Source organism: Martes martes (assembly GCF_963455335.1).
Source record: "Martes martes genome assembly, chromosome: 14".
Taxonomy (NCBI): domain Eukaryota; kingdom Metazoa; phylum Chordata; class Mammalia; order Carnivora; family Mustelidae; genus Martes; species Martes martes.
In genome coordinates, this window is record NC_137902.1 from 70,381,074 (window position 1) to 70,402,461 (window position 21,388).

The 21,388-nt window shown below is 40.5% G+C and overlaps 1 protein-coding gene across 5 annotated transcripts in view; it reads left to right on the plus strand.

The window, feature by feature from the left end:
* PCDH15 (protocadherin related 15) overlaps positions 1–21,388 on the plus strand; it is a gene marked incomplete at both ends in the record, with an annotated part of 820,110 nt that overhangs the window by 773,837 nt on the left and 24,885 nt on the right. For all 5 annotated transcript variants that reach the window (XM_080823084.1, XM_080823082.1, XM_080823083.1 and 2 more), the window contains one exon: positions 15,097–15,273. In XM_080823084.1, coding sequence (XP_080679210.1) covers positions 15,097–15,273 — 177 coding nt within the window. The remainder of the gene's footprint in view (positions 1–15,096; positions 15,274–21,388) is intronic.

Sequence of the window (21,388 nt, forward strand, 5' to 3'; positions counted from 1 at the left end):
TGTGTGTATATGCATCTAAAATGTATGTGTTAATTACGTTTAGAACTTTAGAGTGTTTGAAACTTTGTCTAGAGATGGCATAGTAACTATTACTAAGTTTAATGAGTAAATTGCAGATCTTTTAAACTAGAATAGAATAATAAGCCCTAAATAAAAATTTAAGTTTTGGTTAATGATTGTAACTACTGTACTAATTGATTTGCACTATATTTGTTTCTTAGAAGATCAAAGACCATTCTTTGTTTTGAGAAAGTTTGTTATAATCAAATACTATTCTGCTATGTGTTTGTTTACACCATGTATATTTGAAATTGATGCATTGCTCCCAAGAATTTAGATGCAGGGCAAATGTAAATGACTAGATTTTTCCAGAATACAGATCCTTCTCAAACTCTATAACGAACAACCTCACAACTTTAAGCAAAAAGAATACATGGCCAGCGGAATTACAAAGAGTCTAGCAGGGCCGATTAGACTGGGACTAGGAAAGTCAGACAGATGTTGCTTCCGTGAGATAATTAGAAAAAGGACTTGTGTGTTGGTACAGCGGGACCTTAAAAGGAAATATGTGTCTTACGAGATCTAATGTGCTAGAAATGGGCTGAGGCTAATTTTAGTGGAGGGAGCTTTGCTGGAAGCTATCGGGAGCCAAGAGTGACAGTAGGAGGAAGGAACGCTGGCTGGGGAGCAGCCTTGAACAGGGCCAGGGGCCAGGGAAGCATAAACCGCAGGGGTGAACAGGTGCACGCGTGGTTTCAGTGTGATGAGCCCATGGCACTTCAGTGAGGGGGCTCCAACCTTTCTACACTCTTGTTGTGTCTTTGACTCAAGAACCAAACTCCGGAGAGAAGAGGGCCTGGTCTGTGTCACCTGCAGTCGTGTTTGGCATGGGATGAGGCAGGACGGGACCAAGGATCTAAGTCAGTCATGCGTGTTGGGTACCGGGCTAATTCCTCCATTGAAATCAGGGAGAGAAATTTTAGGGAGAGAAATAAATAAATAATAAATAAATAAAACCCAACAGAGTCAACGTGGGTCAGGGGAGTGGTAGTGCCTTTTTTATCGATGTCTTCTTTTTGCTTATCTGATAAGGACTAAGGACGGTTCGTGGTGTGGACAGCACAGTCCCAGGCACATTGTTTTGTCCATGATGGCAATAACTGACCCTTGGCTCGCGGTGGCTTCCATTTGCTGTGAGTAGATGGTGTCCAGGTGACCGTTCATTACCACAGTCGGTGGTGGGGGGCTTGAGTAGGCCTTGCTCATATTTTTATTTGCCATTCTTAGTGGCTGAAACAAACTTTAGAGCTTGCAGTTTTGTAGTTTGTTTGAACAGTTTTAAATTGTAATTAAGCAGTGCTGATGAGAATTCACACATCTCAAGTGAGAGAAAAGCAGCTAATGCAATTGGAAATTTGGGGTCTCGTGGCAGTTTCACAGCAGACATAGGGGATCGAGGAAAGGGGATGCTAATGAATAATCATTTGTTTCATGTAGTTTGCTGAAAATTCTTTGCTTATCACCTACTTTGGCTGGTAATACACACTTATTTAATAAGACTGCATAGGAGTGTGAGAAAGAGTCTCCTTTAGCTGTCTACCCATTCCGTGTGTCAAAGACAAATCTGGATTTAGAAGAGAAACTTTATTTCTATGGATTATTCTAAGGCCGGAGAGAGGAACTAAGTTACTAGGGAGAAGATCGTTGTCATAGGGAGAACCGTCTGACCCAGAGGTTGACAGCACTCAGAGTTTAGTGAGAAGAAGCCATTCTTTCATAGGGAGCAGTGAGCAAGGGTGGAAAGGTCCAGTTGTGGGCAAGTGGGGTGATGGGACAGTGGATCTAGATCAGAGAGTGTTTTGCCCCAGCATCCGCCATTCTGGGAGGGGCCTGTGGGCATGTATTCTGTCACAAGACAAGGGTGGCTCAAAATCCAGAAACTTGAAGGAAGGAGAAACACTTAACCAGTGTTTGGTTAACAAGAATTTTTGTGTGTTGGTTTGATTGCTCAGTTGAGACATAACAGTTCAGCTGATCATGTATGAGGCAAAAAATGGGAGTTTGGAGGATCTGTGCCTGGCATCCCCCAAGGCTTAGTGAAGAATGGTTCCTTGCACTATGCAGTTTCCTGGTAACATGGGTAGCTGGGGCTCCTTGTTGTGGTCCAGGAGCAAAGAGCTTAGGTAAAATTCAACACTGTCACATGTAAAAGGGGGTATTGTCTCAACCCTAATCTTTTCTTTCCAGGAATATAATTAATCAACATGCTTTAATAGGTATTTCCTTGTTCAGTGTCCACGTACTTACTTCTTTAGAGATCCCAAGTAGTATGCACTTTATGACGTAATAAACCACTCAGCAATTATGACATTATAAACTATAGGCCCATCCCCATCCTAATCTAAAACAGAGTCTGAGATTTCTTTCTCTAAAATTTAATGTTAGCACATCTCTCAAACATTTATTCTATAAAGCCAGCGGGAGGGGGAGGGCAGGTGACTGAAAACTGGGAGAAAATCAGAGCACAATTAGCATAAGCCTTTATTTGAAAAATGCCAGGCATGGAAGTCTCCCAGGAGCTTGGGGAGGGAGGACAGAACGTCCTATAAGGCTTTATTAGCAGGATTGTCCTTGGGGCAAGCAGCCACTGTGTGAGTAGGCTGGGTAATCAGGAGGGGCACGGGGAGCAGCTGATGGCCCCGCTCCTCGGCAGGGGGCACGCCTGTTGTGGGGCAGCTGTGCACGTTGTGGTGGCACAGCCATGTGGACCACAGGCAGAAATCCTCTGCCCGCCTGCGTCTTTCACAGAATATTTTAGTTAATCAATACTTCTCTATTACTGTTTTTATTCTTCCAGTCGAGTGCATTCTCTGCATTATAGACCTAAAGTATCTTCAGACAGTATCATCAAACAGCGCCTGGTGGTTTTGCATAAATCCCACTTTCCTTGAGATGCCAGCTGGCTTTAATACATGCTGTATAATAGTGTGGTAATATCACTGCCACGCCGACAACATTTCCCCATACACAAAACACTGGACTTCACAAGGAAACAATTCACATGGCACGAGAAGATGCCGAGAAGGGATCTGTGCTCTGAGTTCAATACAAAGGCAATGGAAAAAAGCAGAACTCTGAAAAAAATGGAACCCGCTTTTGAGAGCCATCTGTGCCTAGGTAGACACTTCAAGGGAAATAATGAAGCATCAGGAATTGATCTCTGAGCTCTAATCTCTCCTCTATGCTTTTCTTTAAACAAAGAATAATCTATAAAAACTGACCTATTTCCAGATGAGCAAACGCAAAAGGCCAGAGCTTATCTAGGTCAACTAGATAATTACCAGAAGTATTTGTCCAGTTAAGCATTGCCTTTATTGATCTATTTTAAAAGATTTATGCCTCTTGCATATTTAACTAGGCATATTAATAATACATAGATATTAATATCTGATTATGTGGTTCATAGATGGCTCATAATTGGGGATTATGCTGTGTCTTCTCTTTCTCCAAATTACTGAGTAGACTGGGCATTTAATAAGTTCTGCATCTCCTTAAAGTCATTATTAACTTGTTTCCCCGATTCTCCTCTTGGCCCCTGTTGCAGTCTGTTCACAACACAGGGGCCAGGCTTTCTTCTTTTAAATGCGAGGTCACTTACATTACTTCCATATTTACAAGCCCCTGCGTGATCCGCCCCCACCTTCTCTGCTCCACCCACACTGGTTCACCAGGTTCTTCATGTGGGGGTTTGGGGGGGATATCCGTTTCCTCCTCTTGGAAGGCTCCTGCCTGCATGTCCACATTACTCACTGTCTCCTTCAGTCTGCTCACACGGCACCATCTCAGTGACATGTTTCCTAAACATTACTGCCATTTTATTATTTTATTTTTAAAATATTTTAATTATTTATTTGACAGCACAGGCAGGGGGAGCAGCAGGCAGAGGGAGAGGGAGAAGCAGGCTTTCTGCTGAGCAAGGAGCCCAATGTGGGACTCAATCCCAGGACCCTGGGACCTTGACCTGAGCTGAAGGCAGATGCCAAACCAACTGAGCCACCCAGGTGCCCCACGTCTTATTATTTTATTATCTTGTCCAATTTGCTCAGTTAGAATGCAAGTTCTGTGATGTCAAAGATCTTGATTTTGTTCACTGATATATTCCAAGTGTCTAGAACAGTACCTGGTCCATGGGAAGCATTCAATAAATATCTATGGAATGAATGAAAATGAATGAGTGAATAAAAATTTCCCACTAACCATTTACCTGAGTTTTGCTAGAAATTTATTAGACAGCTTCAACTCCAACTTAATCTTCTGTATTTTCAAACTGTGAGTATTTAAAGATTTATTTTTTCTTAGGGTGCTTGGGTGGCTCAGTTGGTTAAGCATCTGACTCTTGGTTTCAGCTCAGGTCCTGATCTCAGAGTTGTGAGATCAAGCCTGGGGTCAGGCTCTGCACTCAGAGGGAAGTCTGCTTGAGATGCTCTTGTCTCCCTCTGCCCCTCCCCCCTCTCAAACAGATAAATGTTTAATTTTTTTTTTCTTTAAGAAGTTGAGGAGGAGGAAGAAGGGAGCTAAATAGTGTTTTTGTAAGTATGACCGTATTGTTTTCTTATGCCCATTGCAAGAAATTCAAGCAACATAATATAAAGAAGAAAGTTTGCATGAACTATTTTTTTCTTTTTTTTTTGTAATTTTATTTTTTATTTTTTCAGTGATCCAAGATTCATTGTTTATGCACCACACCCAATGCTCCCATGCAATACGTGCCCTCCTTAATATCCACCACCAGGGTCACCCATCTCCCCACCCCCCACCCCCAAAACCTTCAGTTTGTTTCTCAGAGTCCACAGTCTATCATGGTTTGTCCCCTGCCACTGATTTCCCCCAACTCACTTCTCTTCTCCTTCTCCCACTGTCCTCTGTGTTATTCCTTATGCTCCATGAGTAAGTAAAACCATATGATAATTGACTTTCTCTGCTTAACGTATTTCACTCAGCATAATCTCCTCCAGTCCCATTCATGCTGATACAAAAGTTGGGTATTCATCCTTTCTGATGGAGGCATAATGCTCCATTGCATATATGGACCACATCTTCTTTATCCATTCATCCGTTAAAGGGCATCTTGGCTCTTCCCACAGTTTGGTGACTGTGGCCATTGCTGCTATGAACATTGGGTACAGATGGCCCTTCTTTTCACTACATCTGTATCTTTGGGGTAAATACCCAGTAGTGCAATTGCAGGGTCATAGGGGAGCTCTATCTTTAACTTCTTAAGGAATCTCCACACTGTTTTCCAAAGTGGCTGCACCAACTTCTTCTGCCCATTTTTTGATGTGATTATCTGTTTTGTGTGTGTTGAGTTTGAGGAGTTCTTTATAGATCTTGGATATCAGCCCTTTGTCTGTAGAGTCATTTGCAAATGTCTTCTCCCATTCTGTGGGTTGCCTCTTTGCTTTGTTGACTGTTTCCTTTGCTGTGCAGAATCTTTTGATCTTGATGAAGTCCCAAAAGATCATTTTTGCTTTTGTTTCCTTTGCCTTTGGGGACATGTCTTGAAAGAAGTTGCTGTGGCCGATGTCAAAGAGGTTACTGCCTATGTTCTCCTCTAGGATCTTAATAGATTCCTGCCTCACACTGAGGTCTTTTATGCATTTCAGGTTTATCTTTGTATATGGTGTAAAAGAATGGTCAAATTTCATTCTTGTATACATAGCTGTCCAATTTTCCCAGCACCATTTATTGAAGAGACTATCTTTTTTCCATTTGGTATTTTTTCCTGCTTTGTCAAAGGTTATTTGATCATAGAGTTTTGGGTCCATATCTGGGCTTTCTACTCTGTTCCATTGGTCTATGTATCTGTTTTTGTGCCAGTACCATGCTGTCTTGGTGATCACAGCTTTGTAGTAAAGTTTGAAATCAGGCAGCGTGATGCCACCAGTTTTGTTTTTTCTTTTTCAACATTTCCTTAGCAATTTGGGGTCTCTTCTGGTCCTATACAAATTTTAGGATTGTTTGTTCCAGCTCTTTGAAAAATGCTGGTGGAATTTTGATCGGGATGGCATTGAAAGTGTAGATTGCTCTAGGCAGTACAGACATTTTAACAATGTTTATTCTTCTGATCCATGAGCATGGAATGCTCTTCCATCTTTTTGTGTCTTCTTCAATTTCTTTCATGAGCATTGTGTAGTTCGAGTACAGATCCTTTACCTCTTTGGTTAGGTTTATTCCCAGGTTATCTTATGGTTCTTGGTGCTATAGTAAATGGAATCGATTCTCTAATTTCCCTTTCTATATTTTCATTGTTAGTGTATATGAAAGCAACTGATTTCTGTCCATTGATTTTGTATCCTGCCACATTACTGAATTTTGCTGTATGAGTTCTGGTAGTTTGGGGGTGGAGTCTTTTGGGTTTTCCATATAAAGTATCATGTCATCTGCAAAGAGAGAGAGTTTGACTTCTTCTTTGCCAATTTGAATACCTTTTATTTCTTTTTGTTGTCTGATTGCTGTTGCTAGGACTTCCAGTACTATGTTGAACAACGGTGGCTAGAGTGGGCATCCTTGTGTTCCTGATCTCAGAAGAAAGGCTATCAACTTTTCCTCTTTGAGAATGATATTCGCTGTGGGTTTTTCATAGATAGATTTTATGAATTTGCGGAATGTTCCCTCTATTCCTGTACTTTAATCAGGAACAGATACTGTATCTTGCCAAATGCTTTTTGTGCATTGAGAGGATCATGTGGTTCTTCTCTCTTACTGATTTGTTCTATCACATTAATTGATTTGCAAATGTTGAACCATGCTTGCATCCCAGTGATAAATCCCACCTGGTCATAGTGGATAATTTTTAAATGTACTGTTGGATCCTGTTAGCTAGGATCTTGTTGAGAATCCTGACATCTATATTCATCAATGATATTGGTCTGAAATTCTCCTTCTTGATGGGGTCTTTGCCTGGTTTTGGGAGCAGGATAATGCTGGCTTCATAGAAAGAGTCTGGGAGTTTTCCTTCTGTTTCTGTTTTTTTGAAACGGTTTTGCAGAATAGGTATTATTTCTTCTTTGAATGTTTGGTAGAATTCTCCAGGGAATCTGTCAGGTCCTGGGCTCTTGTTTTGGGGGAGGTTTATGATCACTGCTTCAGTCTCATTACTAGATATTGGTCTATTCCGGTTGTCAGTTTCTCTCTGATTCAGTTTGGAAGTTTATAGGTTTCCAGGAATGCATCCATTTCTTCTAGGTTGCTTAACTTATTGACTTATAACTGTTGATAATAATTTCTGATGATGGTTTTTATTTCCTTGGTGTTAGTCGTGATCTCTCCCCTTTCATTCATAATTTTATTAATTTGGGTCCTCTCTCTTTTCTTTGGATTAGTTTAGCCAGTGGTTTATTGATCTTACTGATTCTTTCAAAGAACCTGCTTCCAGTTTCATTGGTGGGTTCTACTGTATCTCTAGTTTCTTTCTCATTGATCTCTGCTCTAATATTATTTCCCTTCTTGTGTGTGGGATTGGCTTAATTTGTTGTTGATTTTCCAGTTCTTTAAGGTGTAAAGAGAGCTGGTATATTTGGGATTTTTCTTTTCTTTCTTTTTTTTCTTTTTTTTTTTGAGTGAGGCATGGATGGCTATGTATTTCCCCCTTGGGACCACCGTTGCCATATCCCATGGGTTTTAACCAATGTGTCTTCATTCTCATTAGTTTCCATGAATTGTTTAAGTTTTTATTTGGTTTTCTGGTTGATCCAAACATTGTTAAACAGGGTGGTCCTTAACTTCCAAGTGTTTGAATTCCTTCCAAACTTTTTCTTGTGATTGAGTTCCAGTTTGAAAGCATTGTGGTCTGAGAACATGCAAGGAATAATCTTAATCTTTTGGTATCAGTTGAGCCCTGATTTGTGACCAAGTATGTGGTCTATTCTGGAGAAAGTTCCATGTGTGCTCCAGAAGAATGAGTATTCTGTTGTTTTAGGGTGGAACGTTCTGTATATATCTATGAGGTCCGTCTGGTCCAGTGTGTCATCAGAGCTCTTGATTCTCTGCTTGGACGATCTGTTACTGAGAGTGGTGTGTTAAGATCCACTACAATTAATGTATTCATATGAGTATGATTCTTTCTTTTATTTTTTTAAAGATTCTGTTTACTTATTTGACAGATACAGCTCACAAGTAGACAGAGAGGCAGGCAGAGAGATGGAGGGGGAAGCAGGCTCCCTGCTAAGCAGAGAGCCCAATGTGGGGCTTGATCCCTGGACCCTGGGATCATGACCTGAGCCGAAAGCAGAGGCTGTGACCCACTGAGCCACCCAGGCACCCCTGATTCTTTATTTTGATTAACAGTTGGCTAATGTAGTTGGCTGCTCCCATATTGGGGATGTAAATATTTACCATTGTTAGATCTTCTTGGTGGATAGACCCTTTAAGAATGATGTAGTGTCCTTTTTTATCTCTGACTACAGTCTTTAGTTTAAAATCTAATTTATCGGGGCGCCTGGATGGCTCAGTGGGTTAAAGCCTCTGCCTTCGGTTCAGGTCATGATCCCAGGGTCCTGGGATCGAGCCCCGCATCGGGCTCTCTGCTCAGCAGGGAGCCTGCTTCCCCCTCTCTCTTTCTCTGCCTGCCTCTCTGCCTACTTGTAATCTCTCTCTCTGTCAAATAAATAAAAATAAAATCTTTAAAAAAAATAAAATAAAATCTAATTTATCTGATATGAGAACCACTACCCCAGCTTTATTTTGAGGCCTGTTGGCATGAAAGATGCTTTTCTATCCTTTCATTTCAGTCTGGATGTATCTTCAGGTTCCAAATGGGTCTCTTGTATACAGCATACAGACAGTTCCTGTCATTTTATGCAGTCTGCAACCCTGAACCATTTTATGGGAACATTTAGGCCATTCATGTTGAAAGTGGTTATTGAATATGCATTTTTATTGACATCATGTTGCCTGGGAAGTCTTTGTTTCTATAGATTGTCTCTGTAAATTTCTGTTGTATGTCATTGTTGGGTTCTTTCTTCTTTTATAGAACCCCCCTTAATATTGTAGTGCTGGCTTGGTGGTCACATACTCTTTTAAACCTTGCTGGTCTTGGAAGCTCTTATCTTTCCATCCATTCTGAATGTCAGCCTTGCTGGATGAAGTATTCTTGGCTGCATGTTCTTCTCATTTAGTGCCCTAAATAGGTCTTGCCAGCCCTTTCTGGCTTGCCAGGTTTCTGTGGACAGGTATGACGTTATTCTGATGGACCTTCCTCTGTACATAAGGAATCTCTTCCCCCTAGCTGCCCTCAGAAGCTCTTGTCTAAAATTATGATTTGTGAGTTTCACAATCAAGTGCCTTGAGGTCTTTCTAGATTCATTGATCTTGGTGGATGATCTTTCTGCCTCTAGGATAGGAACCCTTGTTCTGTTCCCCAGATTGGGAAAATTTTCATCCAGAATTTGTTCAACTGTATCTTCTAGTCTTCACTCTTTCTCTACCCTCTCAGGTATCCCAATAATTCTGACACTGGGGCATTTCATAACATCATTTATTTCCCTAATTCTGTTTCATGGTTTCTAAGCTGTTCATTCCAGGCCTCCTCCTGATCCTTTTTCTCTATCAGTTTGTCCTCTAGAGCACTAATTCTGTCTTCTGCCTCAGTTACCCTAGCTGTTAAGAGTATTTAGATTAGAGTAGATCTCATTGATAGCATTTTTAACTTCTTCCAGGTCGCCTCTCACTTCTGCCCTTAGAGATTCTATGTTGCCACTAATGGTTTTCTGCAACCTAGTCATTGCCTGGATAATTGTTACCTTGAATTCCCTTTCCTACATACTTACATCCATATCCAATAGCTCTGATGGAGAGGGCACAGTCTCTGAATTTTCCCTCCGTTGGGTGTTCCTCTACCTCCTCCTTGGTGAGAAGTGGTTGAGGGGATGTATAGCTGAATATATCAACCACAATGCAGGCAAGGTGCACCCTGGAAGGCTTTGGAGCAATTGGAAGTCACCAAAAAGAAAGAAAAAGTAAAAAGAGAAAGAGAGAGAGAAAAAGAAAACCCAGCCAGCATGAGCACCAAAAGTAAGATTTATAACATATATAAACAAAAACAAACAAAAAGACCTACAAAAGTAAATGACAAAAAAAAAAAAAAGCCAAAATGAGCCCCAAGTGTAAGATTTATATAATACCAGAACAAAAACAAATACACAGAAACACTGACAGAAGAATAAGATGGGAGGGTGGTTATAAATCATCCTTGTGGGTGAGGAAGGTTATTTTGGTTCTTCCTGGTGTATCTTGATATCTTTTTTTTTTTTTTAAGATTATTTATTTATTTATTTGACAGAGATCACAAGTAGGCAGAGAGGCAGGCAGAGAGGGAAGGGGAAGCAGGCTCCCTGCTGAGCAGAGAGCCTGACGTGGGGCTCGATCCCAGGACCCCGAGATCATGACCTGAGCTGAAGGCAGAGGCTCTAACCCACTGAGCCACCCAGGCGCCCCATCTTGATATCTTTGTTAAAGGACTCAACTTTCAAGAGATACAGGGAGATTAAAACTGGTTTTTATATAGGGGTAGTATTGATTACGGAAAGAGGATTACCTTGAAGCTTATATCCATATGTATATTTAAAGAAAAAAGAAAACAAAAAGAACACAGGTATATGTATGAAAAAAGTTCAAGTTAAAAGGTTATTATGGAATATGTTGTATTAAATCTCTAGCTGTGGGGCACCTGGGTGGCTCAGTGGGTTAAAGCCTCTGCCTTCAGCTCAGGTCATGATCCCAGGGTCCTGGGATCGAGCCCTGCATCGGGCTCTCTGCTCGGCAGGGAGACTGCTTCCCCTCCCCACCCCCCGCCTCCTGCCTCTCTGCCTACTTGTGATCTGTCAGTCAAATAAATAAAATCTCTAAAAAAAAAAAATAAATAAATCTCTAGCTGTAATGGTAAAGAGTTTAAAGAAATTAAAAGAACAAGAATCATGAGAATAAATTTAAAAAAAAAACTTGTATCTATGAAATATACAGGTTTTAGAGCAATACTGGGAGCTCAATATATTGTTTTCCCCTGATGTTGGGGTTTTACAGTTTTATGGGGACCCTGCGGTGGTTGTCCTGTCGTTCTTTTGGCTGCCTTTCTCAGGGAGGGGCCTGCCACATTGTGTTTCAGTCAGTCTTCCTTGGGTTGAGTCGTCCTGCCTCCTACAAGGGGCTGGGCTCTATGGAAACAGGTTTTTCAGACTTTTGTTCTACAGAGGTTTTCATTTTTTTCTGCGGCTTTTTGTGGCTTTTCTGAAGTTTAGTGGAAAGCAAACTGCACCCAGACCTCTGTCTCAGAGAGAAGCCTCAGTCTGCTCCCCTCTGGGTGGTCCAGAACACACAAACTCCACCTCTGCAAACTCCGCTGAGCTGTGCAACCTCCCATAGGCAGAGCACGTCCCCAGCCACAGTCTCAGGGGTCGCCCGAAGAAGCTGCTTGTCTCTGCACCCCTGTGCCACTAAAACTGCAAGCGATATTGATTCAGGGAGCCCACTTCCTGTGGCTGCCTTTGCTGGGACTGCTATCTGGGGTCCAGGCCCAGGCAGGGTGCTCTCAAACCCCACAGTTGCGCAGGTCGCAGAAGGCTGCTGCCGAGGGATCCTGAATGGAGATCGCTGGGTTCTCCCAGACTCGGGCTGGGAGTGTTGAGACCCTCTGCCAGTGGCAGATGGCTATGGTCTTAAAGAGCATTGGCTGGCATCCATACAAGACTCTTGCGCAGTGGTGGGAGTGTGCCTAACCCAGCACTGGTGCAGGCAGTGCAAAGCCAGGAGCTCAGGAACCACAGAAGCTCCACACTCTCTCTCTGGCATGGGTGGCCGCTGGGCGGTGGCCGTTCTGGGTCCCTGGACTTAGGCCCGTCCCCGTGTCCCCCAATTCCACCAGTTGCCCCTTAAGATTTTTTGCTCTTTTTGACTCCAAGTTAATACTGGTCCCCAATCACAGGGCACTTTCGTATTGGGGTATTACTTCCCAGTTGGTTGCTTCTAGTGGCTCCCTCCCCCTTCTCTTTATCCTTCAATATCAGTCCTATTGTTCCTACTCCGCTTTACCTCTCTATTGGAGTCTTCTGCCCCTGTAGAAGTGTATAATCCTACTCTGCCTCCAGAAGTGTATAATCCTACATCTCAGGCTGATTTCATGGGTGTTCAGAGTGTTCTGGTAGATATTTAGCTCATTTTAGGGGACCGGTTGAAACAGGGTCTCCGACTTTTCCACCGTCTTGCCCCTCCTCCCTCCTTCCATGAACTTCTTATGGCAAACTGTATCTGTCATTGCAGAGCTCTCCCTCGATACAGGGAGAAATGCATGATACAGATATTGCAGATAAGCAATGTTGAGGGTCTCTCTGTCTCTGTATACACGTGTGTCTGTATACTAGTAGTGTACAAATAATCTAGGCTAACAGGCTGGAGAGACATGCTGTTCTTAATGAATTTACATGTAAATTCTCATGACATTTGATTCCAAACTGTATGTATGAATTGGCTTGGCATATTAATAATTTAAAGCAAAAGATAAAGATAGAGGCAGTTTAAACACTGGTACGAATTTATAGGAGTCAAAGTAAGTGACTAAAAAGTTATGAACTCAGGAAACCTCTGTTAAGTAACAATGTACCTGTGTACATTTGAAGATCAAGGGCTGAAGAGCCATTATTGAATAGCACATATATGTATATGTATGTAATATATTCATGTATGTAGGTGATAAGGTAGACGTGCTTAGGTATACGGATATAGATCACAAGTGGAAAGACAGATTTTTACAAAATGTGCTCTCATTTAAAAAGGTTTAAATTTAGTTTAACATTTATGTATCAGAAAAGGTGGGGAAAGAGTTCGAGTTTGGACACCTCTTTCTGTATCGGAAGAGATATTTAATTCCAAAAGATCTGCAAAGTTTTAAGAGAAAAGAATTCAGGGAGAAGACTTCGTTACAGGCCTTACGTGACATAATTCATTTTTGGACTTCATTGGTGTGTGATTCCCTGATGTGATCAAGGAGTTAGCACAGTTGTATTTCATTCCACATTCAAAGTTTTAGTCACCCATGATTCTGCAATATTGCCCCCAAATACAGGAAAAGACACAATCTCAGTAGACAAGTTTCCTCATTATAGAAAAACATAGTTTATGCATATATAAGTGATTTCCTTGGGACATACTTAATCAATGTGTAAGTGGAAATGCAGCAGTTATAAATTATTCAAGTGCAGTATTGGGACAGATAGCCACCTTCTGCAGTATATTTAACAACATACTCATTCGGTTTTTGATATGTGAGCTAATATTACTAGTGAGAAATAGGCTTTCTTAATAATGCCACAAATTCATTAAATGTCTTGAATGAATTAGAGGCAGGGGAGAAGTTTATTAATGCACACTTTTCAGCCAAACTAATAATAAGCATAATCACATTTTATGGAAAAGCAACTATGTGCTCAAAATTGTGCAGAGATTTGGCTATGAGAGTTCGTGCCTGTAATATACACAGTTGTCCTGTGTGGCTAATGATTCCTTCATTTTGTGGTTGAGGAGTCTGAGCCTTTGATAGCTTCTTACTGATCTAAGATTTTGCACTTTGTAAGTAAAGGAGCTGAAAACAAAAGCCAGATATCCAAGGTCTTTACCACTATGTTCTTCCCATTCATACCTGTACCAACTGTCCAGAGTACAATGTAGTTTGACTCCAAGGCCAGTCTTCATTCCTTCCTTCTTCCTTCCTTCCCCTCCTTCCTTCCTTTTTCTTTCTCTTTCTCTCTCTCTTTTTTTTTTTTTTTGGTTAGGGAGCATAATTGTCTCAGGAAAGGAATCCACAGGTTGAACACTGTTCCACAGTGTGTGTCTCCTTGAGCAGCCATTCTCTTCAGGTTCTGGGGAGAATACATTCTTCTCATCCTAATTCCTCAGCAAGGATCTCATCAGAAGAGATACGGTTGGGCAGACAGACCAGTGGGTGTGAGCTGGTAAGAAAAAGACGAAGATGAATTGTACTTTAATAAGAGGGACATTGACTGGACTGCACCAGACACATTTAAAAGCAAACAGACAAACACAGAAAGATGAAAGCCAACAGACAAAGTGGACTTTGCCATCACATGGACTCCAAATGGTTGTCGAATCTATAGATAAATTTAAAAATATTTGCTATGTCTAGTTATTAAAATCAATTCATTTACATTTGACTATCTATAAATATTTAATAATATACATTCTGATATTAACCCATGGGGATTAATAATGTCAAGTTTTTAATAAGGAATAATAATGTCAAGTTTTTAATAAGGAAAAGACATTAAGGAAATTGTCATTTGTGGTGATAGAGACCACAGACATATGGCAATAATATGTGCTTTTGATTAAAATCAAATTATGCAATTAGAAAAAAAATGTATTTTCCAGAAGTTACGTGTAGGTTAACATTATTTGTCTTTTCTATTGATGATTGTTGATTCTAGACCAAATGATAGATCTTTTTGTTGTTTGTATTCACCTAAATAGCCTCTGAGATTTGCATGCAGAATTTTTCTTAAGTTGGTAAACCTGCCATTCCAAAACATTTCTACCTACTTTCATTGCTGTAATGCTCTGAGTCTTTATGCCCTGAGGGAAACAGGTAGCCTAGTCCTGGACTTTGGTACACAGCTATGCGCCATGTATCACAGAATCTGGTGGCACATACAGTTTATAACACCAACCATGTGAACACAAGGGTTCTAAGACCCTTGACTCCTATAAACCATGCACAGGTTTATGTGTACAACATAGTTAGCAATTCCCATGAGACTCGTAGAGCTCAAAGGGTATCATAAATTCCAAATGTCTAGACTTAAACAGGACATGGTTGATGACCTTGTTCTACCTTATTCAGTTTCTAGCATCATTGGGAGTTAAATGCTGAAAAAATACAGAGAATTTTTTTTCAAGTGTTCTTATTCAGTAAACATTAGCAAAAACCAGGCTGTCATCATTTTTCATTTACTAAATGTCATTTCAAGTTGAGAATGATTTTTTTCCCCCAGAAAGCCTGTCAGAATGTCATGTTTGTACTTTGATTTATAGGATTTTGGATCGCTATGTTCAGGAGCAAATTCCCGGTGCCAAGGTGGTGGTGGAGTCCATTGGTGCTCGAAGGCATGGGGACGCCTTTTCTCTGGAAGATTACACCAAATGTGACCTGACTGTCTATGCCATTGACCCCCAGACCAACCGAGCCATTGACAGAAATGAACTTTTTAAGTAAGTCCTTTTTGATTGTCTGTAATAGCTCCCTGGTGACAGTATTGCCCTACAGAGGATCCTGGTTTAAGGCTCTAAGTACTGAAAGGTTAAAACCCACCAAATTGTTGTTGAAAGTGTAGTGTAAGCAAAAAAATCAGAGACCATACCTAGGGTCCTCATGCCTAGATGTTTCCAGGCCCAGGTGGGAGGGAGGGACTTTGGAGGTCAGAAGGTCCATTAGGAGCAAGGGGCAGTGCACAGAGATGACCTCCACACCTGCTCCCACACCACACTGTTGGAAGGCGGAGAGCACAGATTCCTTCTTCAGTTATCAGTTTGCCCACGATGATGTCAGCAGGCATGAATTTTAAGAATACATCTAGGTTTCCTCAAGGTTGAATCAACAAAAATTACTATCTTTTTTTCCCTTGACTTGGGAGTGTGGGGCAAAAGGCAATAACCCCTTCCACTTCAGTCCATACTTTCTATCTATTTATTCCATCCTGGTAAATTTGAATCTTTGAGTTATGAATCCTAAAAATAAAGAAAGTGCAGAATTCTCAGCAAAACACTGCTATGCAATTCTCCCCTGGAAATCATTTTAGAATAGCTTACAACTTTGTCGTTCTTTCAGCTTCGCTCCAGTGACACCTAGTGTCCACCAGCCTCTAGGAATGCAATTCTCATTTAAATTGAAATGCATTCTTTCTTAAACAATATTTGGTGATATATAGTCTTATGTATGTCTCCCAATATTTATTGGTATTTGTGTATATGTATGTACCCAAATCCATAATTTCAGATTTTAGTTTTTCTTTCTCCCTATATACTGAAGAGCACCAAATAAATAGATGCACATACTAATTTACATATATATCCATATGTGGCTACATTTATGTATTTAGCAAATATCTACCTACCCATTTATTTATTAAAACCCATACATTCTTAATTGAATCTGTCCTGAATTTAAATCTGTTCTTGAACAAAATTTCACAGCTGCTATTTTAGCAACAATGGAACTGTGATTTAATAGCAACTTAATTATAAAAGAGCCATAGTTATTAAGCATGTTATTCACCAACTTAAATTTAATAGCTCTTTGGGCCACAGGCAAGATAGTATGTTAATCACAGGGAAGTAGAGAGACTGAGCAGTGGGTTCCTCTCAAGTTCTAGAACCAACATCCTGCTGTAGTAGCATTTTAGATCTACCAAGCCAATTCTGCATATTGTATTCATGTTAAAATTCATTTATAAATAGATTTTAAAATTACATATAGTCTATGAATTGTTCTTATTAACATTTATTTAAACCCATCTGCATTCTTTGTTTTTACATACATTGGTTTTATTTTTAAATATGATAGGTGAGGCACCTGGGTGGCTCAGTGGGTTAAGCCTCTGCCTTCGGCTCAGGTCATGATCTCAGGATCCGGGGATCGAGCCCTGAAATGGGTTCTCTGCTCAGCAGGAAGTTTGCTTCTCCCTTACCTTATCCTCCCCCTGCTTGTTCTATCTTTCTCTCTAGCAAATAAATAAAATCCTTTGAAAAAAAAACTTTAAAAAATCAAGAGTAAAGTAATGATGAGCATCATCTGAATTGCTCATATAAACATTAAGAGGTCAACAGTTTGCAAACTGAAGCCAATTGGGTTTCAGCTGACACTAGAAAGTATAAGATAAACACCCTTCGTTCTAAACAAGTTTTCCCAAAGCTAGGTCGTATTCTAAAGAGTAAACATAGAAATTCAATTGAATAACTAAGGGCCAGGAAAGAAGGTAGAAATTGAGAATAACTATAAATCAAGATTTTCTATACTGAAGAGAGGATGGAATGGCCATTAAGTATTCAAGTTTTCCCTTAGCAGCTTGAGCTAAGTCTAATATATTACTATTTAATGATTAATTAATATAATAACCTAAATCCCGGAATTGTTCCTCAAAACATTTTATAATGAAATCATATAGATATATTTCATAATCCAATGCTCAAAATGCATTGATATTGTTGTAGTTAGAAGAGCTGTTGAAAATTTAGTGTTTGACACTGAATAAATATACTAGAATATTAAGACTATCACCTAACACCCAGACCAGTGGAAATAGGATTATTCTTTCAACTTCCCCTGATCCTAAAATCTAAGCTTTTGAGGATGTTGGAATTCTTAGGCCAAAGAATTAGAAACAAACAAAAGGTATTTCCTGAGAGGAGTTTACTTTGATTTTTAAAATTGATTTCCTATCAAAACTTTCCTTTAAAGCTTATAAAAGCATAGAGAAGATTGGAATCAGTATAATTATATGTTAACTACTTTGTCTTACAAGGCTGTGAGTATTTTGATTTTTATTTTGGGTCATCTGAATTTCTTAGATTTTTTTGGAGCAAATATACATTCCTTTTATCCTGCTTCTGTTCTTGCTGTGGTTTTTTTGACCTTCTTGAATCTGCGTTTTTTTGTTTGTTTTTGGTTTTTTAGATTGTCTCAATTTCTAGGATATCCTTAGACATTATCTTTTCAAGTGTTTCTTACAACCTAGATTCTCTTTCTTCTCATTCTGGGACTCCAATTAAAATTCATTTTTCTCCACACTCTTGGATGCTCTCTGTTCTCGTCTTCCTCCTCTTCTCCTTGCCCTCTCTTCTCTTGGTGCTTTCCTTTAGATAATTGCTGTTGCCTTGTTTTCAAGTTCACAGATACATCTGTTAGCCTGTTGATGTGCTCATTGAGGGAATTCTTCTTTACATCTAAAAAACAAAACAAAACAAAACAAAACAAGCCTTCCATTTCCATTTGGTTCATTCTTACAGTTTCCACCACTATATTGAACATCAGTTCAAGCATGTTTTTCACTTTCTGCTAGATTCTGTAAAGTACTAAGCAGAGCTGTATCAAAGTCCTTCTGATGTCCCAGCATCTGGGCAGTGTCTGGTCTGGCTTCCCTGCTGGGTCTCTTTGCAGGCCCTGGGAGCTCTTCATTCTCTTAGCCTGCCCCCATCAGGGCCGAATGCACTCGCTCGCTCACTGCTTGGCTCTCCTCCCGCAGCGGAGATGCAGCAACGTGGGTGGGTGGCTCTCTGTTCTCCTTGTCTAGCCTGCATGCCTGGGACATGGGCTGAGGCTCTCTGACTTTGCTCTCCCTCCTTCCCATGGCACTTGTTCACTACACCATACTTGTGGCATGTCTTGGTGTCAGAGTTCCCTGCCCCTCCCAACCAGTAATAGACCTCTGCTCCGTGCAGGGTGTCTAGTCCAAGAGAACTCCTGTTCCTCCTCCACACGGAGTGGGTTTTTGCTTATACTTGTTCCCCAGAAGCAGTGGGCTTATCCTGACCCATAGGGACTGGGATACTTCCTTCCCCTCTTTCTGTGGCTTAAGGCTCTTGCTTTATATGAGAGATGGGCCTATAGAATTGCCAGGTGCCCCAGCCTCAGCTGCTTGTTCCCTAGAACCCTGCGCTAGAAGGGGATTTCTCTCCTGTCTCCAGCCCTGTCCTTAGGTCATCTTATGAGGGCCCTTGGAAAACAGTTTGCAAGTGAGTACAACGCCAACCCCTCCCCTTTATGTTCACGGGTCTCTTATGCCAACTTTGCATGTTGGTACATACTTAGCTTCTAAAAATTAATTAAAATTAAAATTTTAGCTCTTTGGCAGGTGCCTGGGTGGCTCAGTCGGTTGAGCATCTGCCTTTGGCTCGGGTCATGATCTTGGGGTCCTGGAATCGAGCCCCACATTGGGCTCCCTGCTGAGCAGGGAGTTTGCTCCTCCCTCTGCTTGTGCTCTCTCTCTCTCTCAAAATGAATACATACATTCTTTAAAACATTTTAGCTCATTTCTTTTATTTGCTTTTTTGGCAGCCACTTTTCCTTGTTCTGTGAAAGGTGAAACAATGCATGGTCTCATCTCCCTGTAGAGGAAACTGTCACTCTTCAGAATTTGGCATTTTGCTTGCAAAAAAAGTTAGGATTTTTGTATTATTTGACTTTTTTGTCATTAGGGTGGGAGCCACAGGCTCTTAGGCTTCCTGCACCCAGAGCACCCTGAGCAGAAACAGATCATAGTACTTTAAAATGGAATTTAACTAAGTATTTGTTTAAAAAAGCAAATATAGTTTTAGCTTATGTGCCTTTTTATACATCCAGCCTATTTAATGTTGTCTGTCTGGATGGTAAACAGGAAATACAGGAGAAGCCTGTATACTGTACAGACTGCATTTATAATATAGCGGAAAATAACGTGTTTATACTTTAAATCATAATCTGACTTCCAAGCTCTCATAAAGCTTATTTCCCATTCCTAAGACCAGGGGGAAAAAAAACCCTAAAATAAGGAGTGAAATTTATTTATTTACTTATTTATTTATTTTTTAAAGATTTTATTTATTTGACAGACAGAGATCACAAGTAGGCAGAGAAGCAGGCAGAGAGAGAGAGGAGGAAGCAGGCTCTCTGCTGAGCAGAGAGCCAAATGTGGGGCTCGATCACATGACCCTGGGATCAAGACCCGAGCCGAAAGCAGAGGCTTTAACCCACTGAGCCACACAGGCGCCCCAAGAGTGAAATTTAAATAATGGAAAAGTCATTATTAGAATCTAGTTTACTATACATAGAGTATGAAGTATAGTAAGGAATATAAATTAGTCCTTAATTTGGAACTGTATAAAGGAAATACTGGTCTACCCATGACTTGCTTTATTAAGCAAAACAATGTTATTGAAGTGGCATGGATATTGGCAGATGTGTTAACCCTCGCTCCCTCTGTATGCCTGTTTCAGAGACCCAGAAGCAGGGTATCTACCCGACAAAGAGGCAGTTGCCCCTCTACCATGTAGATGGGGGTCTCTGTGGAGTAGAGTGCTCACTCCTGCTCACCGTCCCCTTTATCTCTGCATGCATAGGTACACTGCAGTATGATAACCATCAAGGCAGAATGCAGCGTGGACAGATGCTTCCATACCACACTTTGACAGTTGTATCCCACACAGGTAAACAGGCAGGGATGCACATTTGCCTGCGCTCCATCAGCAGAGTGAATGAGAAAACAGGGAGCTGTCTGAGGAATGTTCTCTCATCTCAGTGGTGCTGGAGAGCTAGGTTCTTGCCTTACAGAGTCAAATCTCACAGACAATGGAGAGCGAGTAAAGCAATACAAGTTTATTGAGTGAGGATACAGAAAAAGCTCTCAGGAGTGAGAGGGGTCCCAATAGGGATGGTCTTTTTTTTTAGTTCTTTTTTCATTATTTTTTATTATGTTAGTCACCATACAGTACATCATTAGTTTTTGATGCAGTGTTCCAAGAGTCATTTTCTATGTATAATACCCAGTGCTCCATGCAGTACGTGCCCTCCTTAATACCCACCATCAGGCTCACCCCTCCCCTCCAAAACCCTCAGTTTGTTTTTCAGAGTCCACAGTCTCATGATTCCGCCCCCTTCATTTTTCCCTTCCTTTTCCTAATGTCCTCCATGCTATTTTTTATGTTTCACAAGTGAAACCACATGATAATTGACTCTCTGCTTGACTTATTTCACTCAGCATAATTTCCTCCAGTCCTGTCCATGCTGATACAAAAGTTGGATATTCATCCTTTCTGATGGAGGCATAATACTGTACATTGTTAGGCTTTCTGTTTCAACATTCCTCTGGCTATTCAGGGTCTTTTTTGGTTCCATATAAATTTCAGGATTATTTGTTCCATTTCTTTGAAAAAAATTGATGGTATTTTGATAAGGATTTCATTAAATGTGTAGATTGCTTTAGGTAGCATAGACATTTTCACAATATTTGGTCTTCTAATCTGTACTTTATTTGGAACTTCTTACCTTATCCGACAAACAAAACAAATTGTGGTACCATTCTATTCTAGCACTTGGAACCATGGTTAAATCTTTATCATATTCTCTAACATACCTAAAAATGGCCTAGGAAAAATGCTATGAAAGGATTTTTGTTATCTACAAAAACATACTTGTAAGAAAAAAAAGTAACAAAAAATCTAACTGCCTTACATTATCACATGGGAACTTGAGTAAAAACATACACCTTTAAAACTAAAATTGAGTTACCCTAGACATTGGGTTTCTTAAATAGGAAGTCTAATAAACTACCCAGTGGAATTTGTATCTGGTATC